This window comes from Cyprinus carpio, unplaced genomic scaffold (assembly GCF_018340385.1).
Source record: "Cyprinus carpio isolate SPL01 unplaced genomic scaffold, ASM1834038v1 S000006465, whole genome shotgun sequence".
In the NCBI taxonomy this organism is placed as follows: domain Eukaryota; kingdom Metazoa; phylum Chordata; class Actinopteri; order Cypriniformes; family Cyprinidae; genus Cyprinus; species Cyprinus carpio.
The window spans coordinates 624894-634460 of record NW_024879144.1 but is presented as its reverse complement, the minus strand read 5'-3'; the positions used below and the strand labels follow the sequence as shown (position 1 = coordinate 634460).

General features: G+C 36.3%; 1 protein-coding gene and 1 pseudogene across 1 annotated transcript; both read right to left on the bottom strand.

The window, feature by feature from the left end:
• Positions 1-2869: 2869 nt before the first annotated feature.
• LOC109085269 lies at positions 2870-4507 on the bottom strand (annotated as a pseudogene).
• Positions 4508-5147: 640 nt separating this feature from the next.
• On the bottom strand, positions 5148-9068 carry LOC109085275 (legumain-like). The gene is made up of 14 exons (XM_042754165.1): positions 8974-9068; positions 8717-8805; positions 8444-8541; positions 8156-8237; positions 8007-8083; positions 7742-7817; positions 7246-7308; positions 7083-7149; positions 6804-6922; positions 6638-6727; positions 6296-6499; positions 5975-6151; positions 5772-5839; positions 5148-5661 (listed from the first exon to the last, which is right to left on the bottom strand). Exons 2-14 carry the CDS (start codon positions 8789-8791, stop codon positions 5607-5609), a joined length of 1251 nt encoding a protein of 416 aa, XP_042610099.1. The 5' UTR covers positions 8792-8805; positions 8974-9068; the 3' UTR covers positions 5148-5606.
• Positions 9069-9567: the final 499 nt, after the last annotated feature.

Sequence of the window (9567 nt, the reverse complement as noted above, 5' to 3'; positions counted from 1 at the left end):
CACTATCTTTCCTGACTATACAGCCAGCGTTGCTAAGGCAAGAGCGGCCTTCGGTGATGTCAGGAGAGCTCTTCGGGGACAACAAGGCGTGCGGTATGGACTGCTTTTCCCGGCCAGATTTCGAATTTCACATGATGGAGAAGAAAAAGAGTTCCGGAATGGCGGTGAACTACGTGAAGAGGAAAATTATTTCAGACCCGACCTGATGTTTGACATGCTGACCTAACTTCGTGAAAAGGATTGCAGCGCGATAAGTATCAGACCCTTACTCATGTTAACAATTAAATTTACACAATTGCTTTTGTTCAGCTGACCATGACTATTATTTCTGAAGTAAATATTTTATGTATGTCCTAATGGCCAAACCATCCACACAGGTAGAGGTCTACTAGTATTTTCAATGCTGTTGTTATGATAGTTTTGATTGAGATTTGTTGGTTCTGTGGGAGCCTGTGTGATGGTATATTCATTCTCACAGACCCTTTGTTAATTTTTGCACAGGTAATTGCTGGCACATAAAGCTAAGTTTGGCCTAAATTTGGTTTGTGACTGCCTGTTCTTCCCATGCGGCTAGGGACTAGGCCCCTAAAATACCTAGACTCATCTATGTTTTGGAGTTTCAAGAACATTTACTATAGTTATATCTTTACAGATCTCATTGTTTTCCTGAGATCTGCCACTGTTAAAAAAAGTGATGGAAAAATGCCTCCACCATATTATCTGGTCTAGGTTTTAAAAAGTGGTCTCAATATGGACTTGATTATCTGCACCAATTATTTCATGATGGCACACTTAAATCATTCGAACAAATAAGAAATGAATTCACACTCCCAAGGTCTGAATGTTTTAGATATTTACAACTGAGACATTTCCTCACAACTCATAGGGATCTAGAAATGATTAAAAAAACCCTCCCCAATAGAAGTTTTTTTTTAAAAAATACAAATTGGACATGCAGTCAAAAAAATAATTTCTAAAGGATATCTATTATTTTTGACTAAGAATTCAAATAACACATTACAGATCAAGGAAAAATGGGAGGCTGAAATTAATGAAACTGTTCCTCTTGAATCTTGGCAGGAAGCTTGTGGAGAGGTACATCTTGTAACCAATTCTAATATCTGGAGGGAATTCAAATGGAAGATTTTTGACCAGATGACCAGATTTTTCCGAACCCCACAGATAATTGCAAAATGGAATCCATCCTGCTCAGACAAGTGCTGGAGAAATTGTGGCCAGCATGTTGGTAACCACACCCATATTTTGTGGTCATGTCCAAAATTAAGAAATTACTGGAAAGATATATTTGATGCCCTTAAAGAAATCTTCCATTGTGAAATCCCAGAAGACCCCATAATAGCCCTTCTAGGTGTACGTCCAGAGGGCCTTGAGGGCAGAGCTAAACTATATTTATTACAAATTTTACTTGCCGCAGCCATTAAGTGTATTACATGCAGATGATTAAAACCTGACCCTCCATCATACAATGCTTGGATTCGAAAAAGTATGGGAGTTGTATGAAACGGAACAAATCACATTTGCATTACGACTTCAGAAAACGGTTTTCTTAAAGAGGTGGGCCTTTAATACTCCAGTGATCATGAGTTATACTGACATATCCACCCTGTTTTCATCTCTTCCTTTCTCCATTTCTTTATTTTTATTTCTTTATTTTATTATTTTTATTATTATTATTATTATAATTTTCTATTTATTTTTTCCTACTACTAGGTGTATTTGTTTTCATTCTCTGTAAAATATGTACGATATAATTACGTTTTGAAGAATTGTCAATATTGTGGAAACATATTGGACTAACATGTTAAAACCCAATGCCATACCTTATTGTATGTAGTGCTGTGGTTCTAAATAAAAATATAAGTAAAAAAAAAAATCAGCTGTAGATTGTTAAAATGCATTGAAAGTTAAATTACATTTGTAACCATTAACTAATGGTCAGTTAACCCTCATATATCCTTAGTTTCCTGTTTACACTCATGTGCATTTGGGGTCTATATGACCCCAAAGTTTATAGCGTGATTGTAAAAAAAAACGTACATTTTTAATAATAAACGTAATATATATATATATATATTTGTATATATATACTTCTCATCTATACAGTAATGCTGTGTTTTTGGAGATTCAAAGTACTTTTGTACCTATTTAGCACACAATTCCTCAACTATACCATTATTGCTTGTGTGTTATATATTTTTTTTTGATGAAAAATACTTAAAGGATGATCTAAATTAAATATAAGATGTTTCTGGATATTGATCTAGGTGTTAGGTGTAGAGTTCTGCCATCTGTTGGTTAAAGAAAAACCCTAGTTTAAGAAAGAAATAATTTTGTCCATAGATACTCAGCAGAGGGCGATAGAGATCCATTCATTATACTGGATGTGGCCAACTGCTTATATCATAACTTTTGAGATACAGTTTGAGAATTTATATATGTATAAACATTATAAAAGACATGAAAAATAAATATTCTTTCAAAAAATATATTTTGGTAGTTTTTGATGTGTTTTGAAATGTCTGTTTTTACAAAATACCACAGAAATTTGATGGAAAAATGCCACATAAGAAACACCTGAAGGACAAGACTTAAGAGTCAGATTGTAGTTGCATATTATTTATTGTAATGAACCAAATGTGAAAAAAAAATAATTAACTTTAGAATTTAGAAGAAATTAAATGACATATAATTAAAACCAACAGCAAAATGCAGAAATGAACAGGAGTGAACAGTGAATAACAATAACATTGTTGATAATCATATTCAGAACACTGAACATAAAATCAATAACAAGCTATAAAAAAAATATATTACGTAATGCATATGGTAAAAAAACAACAACAAAAGAACAGTCCAGAATGTTGTGAATGAACAATGTTCATGAACAAAAATCAGTCCACGCACATCTGGCACAAGTGCACGGTGTGAGCAGCACATATGGCTCTTTTGCAGTTTGCGCACTGGTTATCTGTTTTTGTATCCTTGGCCCGTGGACAAACCTGACACCTTTTTCTTTTGGATGGTGAAGGTTCAGTGGAGGGCCCTGGAGCATTGGAAGAATCTTGTTTTCTCTTCAGTATTGCTGCAGAGGTTGGTGCACGAGGCAGGTGTTGTCGTCGCTCCATGTGAGGGGACACCAGAGCTTTCCCCAGCTCTTCCAGAAAGAGCCTCCTTTTGAAATTCTTCCCTCTCTCCCATGATGGATTTACCTCCCTCCACACCACAAATGCATTTATGGCAGATACATCCAGGATGGTAGAGAAGACAACCACTGGCCAACGATTTGTCTTACGCCTGCCACTGTAGCTTGCAACCATCTGCAATATTGCAAACACACAACTTAGTATATCTGTTAGCAAATGAAATGCCACTAACTCTGTCACCAACTTTGAATAAAAATTAGCAAAATAATGCATCAAAATATAACATTTGTAAATACCTTGTCAAGGTTGTCAACTCTGCCTTTGCAGTGATTATAATCCAAGATGATATCAGGCTTCTTGTTCTTCCAGTCACTCACTTTGGCATCTTTGTGGCATGTGCTCATCAGCAGCACATTTTTACCCCTTTTGGGGCAGTATGACACAAGACTGTGTGTCTCAGTGAAAACAAAGAGGGAGGAAAACACAGCTCGGTCTCTTGTTGCCAGAAGAGCAGGTGGGAGTTCAGGTTTGTTTTTCTGAACTGTGCCAACCATTGTCAGCTTTCTTCTCAGGAGCTCCTGGCCAAGGGCATAGCATGTGAAGAAATTATCACACGTTACTGTTTGTCCCTGGAGTCCAATGGTCAAATCAAGGACCACACGCATGCCTTGATTTTTTTCTGGCTGTCCACCTTGAGGCTTGCCGGTGTAAACTTGCATGTTCCATGCATAGCTAGTCCTGGCGTCACATGCTGCCCAGATTTTTATCCCGGCTTGCTGGGCATGTACTGTTTGAACGGGCATCGACCTCGAAATGGCACCAGGCACTCATCCACTCTTATGTCTGGCCAGGGTTGAACATTGAGTGGGGAGGCGCTCAACCCATAAATTCCACACATCACGTATGGGTGCCAGCTTGTCACTTTCGCGCCGAGCAGGTCTTGTGGCCCTGTCATCGAATCGAATTACTTTTGACAATGTTCTGAATCTTCTGACAGCCCGAAAAATTGCACGCCCAGTTTCGGCCTCCCACAAACTGGACAGGGCCTCATTGTTGGACTGATAAACTCCTGCAAGAAGGAGCAGACCAATATATGCTTCAATATCTGTCCAGTCCACATCCCTCCAGTCATCACCAACACACGGTTTCCTTCCAAATTAGTCATTTCCACCAAGATTCTTTGGATAGGTGATGGGAAAAATAACAAAAACGATGACTTTATGTTCTCTATGCGAGAACATGCATACCTTGTGGGTCCAGGGGTCACCCCTTTTATATTTGTTCAGCATTTGTGGCTGATTTTATTTGCTAAATTCAATACCAATGTTCTCTGTGGCAGTCATAACTGTTGTGTGTTTGTGTGTGTGTATGAGAAGTTTGTTCCACTTTGAGTTTATGCTCTATGACCAGACCTTGATTTAAATGTAATTTTTTTTAGATTTATGCCAGGTTTGTTAATTTTATTTGCCAATTTCTATAAAAATGCTCTCTGTTGCAGTCCACACACGATGTGTTTGTGTTTTTTGTGTATATAGAGATAGAAAGTTCGTTTCCACTTTGTGTTTTATGCTCTAGGACCAGACCTTGATTTAAATGTAGAAATTTTCTAGATTTATACTGGATTTTTATATTTTTTTGACAAAAAAAAAAAAACAATTCAATTTTCCCATTCATTTTCAATGTGGTCATGGTCATGAGTGTGACTTTTTTGTTACACGCCTTTAGAGCAACCGAATCTAGCCCAGTTTTTTTGTGTGTGTATAGATAGTGGAATAAAATTTTGTGACTTTTCCTAAATTATCTGAGATGTATGGAACCATTTTTTTTAAACTAAAGAAAAGCCGATTGGGGTCATATAGATTGCGGGTGGTATTGAGAGGGTTGGGCATTATATGGTTTTGGTTATATGAATTGTTAATATTTGACTTATGAAGCTTTAAATCATTGTAAACCATGTCAAAATCATTTGAAGACTTTTTTTAAAAAAAATGCATGATCATATGAATTAAAAGTTTAATGACATTTGAAAGCATTTCAATTTACATTAAATAATGATCTGTTAGTCATTTGGTAATGTTTAATAAGTTCATTAGTTAACATTAACAAGCACATTATCTCATATTTCTAGATATGTGAATATATATTAAGTAATGATTAGTTAAACGTTATGTAATGTTTAGTAATGATTTATTAATGAAAGTTATTATAAAGTGTTACCCTTTTTTTGTTTTCTAAAACAAGTCCCAAAATGTACACAACATGAAGGGGGGAAAAACATCACAATGTAAATAAGTTTTGACAGAATAAGAATATGTGAATAACTCAATTTTGACACAAATCTCAAATTGCACTTTATACTTTTAACCAAAGTCATCTATGAGCAACTTTCATTTGTTTCACATATTATAAGGATGAGATTGATCTAAATTTCATAAACACTTCTTAAGGATGATGTTCAGTAGGAAGACTGGAGACTGCTGTTATGGCCTCAATGATCCTGTAACAGAAAAATGTATTTAGCAATTTAAGATCAAATTTAAGTTAATGCAGGCTGTTAAATTATAACAATAAATGAAATGATGTTGAATAGTGTTGTGATAAACACACCTCTCTACTTCAACTCCATGTGCACAGAGACGAGCAAATACATGCGTGTGTGACAAGGCCATCTGAAACTGTGTGAGACAGAGTTAGTTAGACAGACAGAGAGAGAAAATACACGCATTAAGCCAATAAAAGAGAGGTACAGAGAGTCTGTCATCTTTATGTTATTAAAAGGGAAATGAAAAAGACTTTGCGGTGTTGTTCACCTCTTCCTTGTGCCAGTCAAAACAGGTTGTCCTGAAATGCTCAGCTACAGTTTTCAGTGCAAGTAAATCCATTCGAGATCCAGATCTAAAAGCTCCGCCAGAAATATCCTCAACTTCACTGGCAGGCAAGCAGCGCTGACTGATGGCTTTAACTGTTCTCTCAATTTTAGCTTTAGTCTGGAAGATAACGATTAATGTATTAACACAGACATCTTATTAATCAGATCTAGTAGCACACAGCTAATGTACAGTAATGTATCTGAGCTTGATAAATATTAATTACATATATGATGTACTGTATAGAATCAGTAAACATCAAACCTGATGAAGAGTTTCACGTTTTTTGATCAGAACTTGTTTCCGGCCTGCATGAGTTTCTGTTTCAATTTTGTGGTCCAAGATTTTGGATGACACTTCATGGGCATGGGTCAAATGAGTCAACACAAGCTTCTGAGCTTTAGTGGACTCCTGAATGACTTTAGGGGTGTTTCTCAAAAACCCACTGATTGGATTTTTACCAGTTGTCTAAAGAAAAGTCAGATAAAAAAAAAGAAAAGAAAAAGATACTGATGGAATGCAAACCTGAATGTCTTCCTGTTTTACCCTGTATTGGTGACAGTTACAAGAAAGTGAATTTAGCATTTCATTTGTAAGTCATTTTACCTCGTCCCCAAAACAACAGGGTGTAGAATTCTTCATGTTGCCCTGAAGATAACTAAACTGATCCCGGAATGTTACTTTATCAAGGTTACTCTGAAAAATAAAAAATCTATTTGCAGTCTTATTTGTTAGCATAATTCTATTGTCTCAAATCATGCTAAAGACTAACCGATTCAGTGTAGTACATCCAAAAAGCTGAGAATTCATCAGCAAGATAGGTGTTCCTCTCAGGGTCTAAATAACAGGCATAACTGCTCTGATCCCCTCTCGCTGCAGTCACTGCGTACACTGGAATCACAGTTACATACAGTACTTCACTATCTGTGCTCCGAACAAACCTTTCACAATTATGACTATAAATCACCCGCTACGTGACTATATGGTTGGGCATTAGCCCTCTTATTTAAATAAATAAATTCATTATAATCCAATAATTCCCCTTTCTTACCATGAATGTCATTTGGGAGTTGGGTAAACATTGATCCAGAATGACAGGATTCCATATATATCACCATCTGCACCAAGAGGAAACAATCTTTTACTTTGTGCTTTGGAAAAAGAACCATATCTGGACTACTTTTTAACTGGTGTACATAAACATTTGTATGCACCTTTGAGAACTTGTTTCCCCTTGCCATTTCCTTGATGGTTTCAATGAGATCATGGGCATAAAGCTGCAGATAAAGCTTAATTAGTTCATCCCAAACTTAGCTGTTAAATACTATACAATGATTCATTCACTCACTAATTTATTTATACTTCATTTTGTAAGTCGATCATAAAAAACATTAGCTAATTATGAAAGGTTTTATTTCGTGACTACAGATGAAGAGTTAATTTGCAACTTGCAACGTTTCATAAATCATGTTTTTATTGTGTTAGCCGTTTAATTTATTATTGTTATTATTTAATCAAAACAACACAACTGCAGTATGTTTGATATTAATTCAAATGCAGAATAAAAAAAACAAAAAAGATTTTCTTTTAAAAACAGAGTTATCTGTTTTTGCAAATTAACTCTTCAGATGTAAACAGTATTTTGCGGTTTATGGGGCTGAAATCATTACTCTGAAATATTTTAACCCTTAGACCCGTAACAAAACTTACGGTGCTGTTTGGAAAGCAAAATAGGCCTGTACTTCCATGATCTGACAGGTAGATGAATATCGTGTCATTTCTTCCACTGTGTAACAAAAAAAAAAAAAAAAAACATTACATTTACTTACAAACATTTATTGCTTTCATTTGCATTATCATTTAAAATTAACATGATTAAAGAAGTCTTATTACAGTTCAGATACAAATACAGGTATAAATAAGAGTATCAATGAGATTGTTTAGTTAAAGTCATGTTGTTTTCTCACAAACAAACCTTCTAAGGACTTTTTTCAGGCAATTTTTTTTAGGCTCTCCTTTGAGAGCAGCCAGGAAGTTTTCAGGTGTCACATCCTGTAAGACAGTCAGTGTTGTGTTTAGGTATAGGATGAAAATATCAATTGTGTTTTACAAAAAGAAAATTACCCCTCCAGTGTAATCTTTTGGAACCCCTGTATACACATTCGGTCCATTTGGATTATTGATAATTTTCCCAGGAGTAGGGTTGCTGTCGGAGCAGAAAAAATTATGTGCATCAAATTTTTTTTTTTTTGGCAGTGCACTTTTATCCCCCCATCATACACATCCTAATACATTAGATACAATATCTTACATGGGTGACTTAAATATTTCTGTGAATGCTGTCTCAAATCTGCTATAAATGTACATCAGCCATGTGCCACATGACTTTCAAACCTGCAGGAAGTCTCTTACTGATCATTGTTGGCGATATCATCATACATCATCACCACAATCTGCTCGTCAGGAATCCCATTCTGATGTACTATCTGATAGGCGTGACACACATCGGCCTGAAATGGAGGGTTTTTTTATTTTATTTTTACAAACTGCATTGCAACATCCCTTGTTGCAACATCTAGGTAGCTCAACTGGTAGGGCATTGTGCTAGCAATCCAACATTAACAGCACATACTCACAAAATAAATGAATGCACTGCAAGCCCAATAATAAATATAGGCCACATACCTGGTGCCTGTAATTATCCCATGTCTTTGAACCAGCTACAAGCATAACCCAGTGTTTTCCATTTGCTGCCGCCATCTTAGAAGCAAAGTCTAATTCAGTTAGAAAACACTGTGTGAATGTAATGCATCAGTTGTAATATTCATTATAGAGATAATTCAATATTCACATAATATTTAATAATATAGTAACAGCCATGTATAAACAGTGTATGAATAGAGCTGTGAACAGAGCTTTTGTTCACAAGATTACATGCATACCTGTATGGACTATCAGATGATCCTTTCGTTGCCAACTGCACTTATCATTTCGAACATCATTTTTTATATACTGAAGACTACACACAAGGTGACTTATATCAACCAATCATAGCTCTTACTTCAACCCCAACCCTACCCTGGGGAGTTCAGTTGTTCATCGGAATGTGGATCCAGAAGTGAAGTAAACATACTGCACCAGTTAAATAATTAGAATGAATACAAGGAAAACAGAGAAGGTGCCAAAAAAAAAAAAAAAAAAAAAAGGGGAGAGGGAAGGAGAGGGGGGCAGAAGAGGAGAAAAATTCACCTAACTTAATCATTGGGAAGTCGTGGCCTAATGGTTAGAGAGTCGGACTCATAACCCAAAGGTTGTGAGTTTGAATCTCGGGCCGGCAGGAATTGTAGGTGGGGGTAGTGAATGTACAGTGCTCTCTCCACCCTCAATACCACGACTGAGGTGTCCTTGAGCAAGGCACCGAACCCCCAACTGCTCCCCGGGCGCTGCAGCATAAAAGGCTGCCCACTGCTCCGTGTGTGTGTTCACGGTGTGTGTGTGTTCACTGCTGTGTGTGTGCACTTTGGATGGGTTAAAAG

Bases quoted from the DNA above. Each gene is read 5' to 3' on its own strand.
- LOC109085275 (XM_042754165.1), bottom strand. From the start codon at position 8,791: ATGGCGGCAGCAAATGGAAAACACTGGGTTATGCTTGTAGCTGGTTCA. The intron at 8,084-8,155 runs GTAATTTTCTTT...ACTGTCTTACAG, and splicing joins CAAAAGATTACACTGGAGGG to GATGTGACACCTGAAAACTT. The intron at 6,500-6,637 runs GTAAAATGACTT...ACTTTTCTTTAG, and splicing joins CCTGTTGTTTTGGGGACGAG to ACAACTGGTAAAAATCCAAT.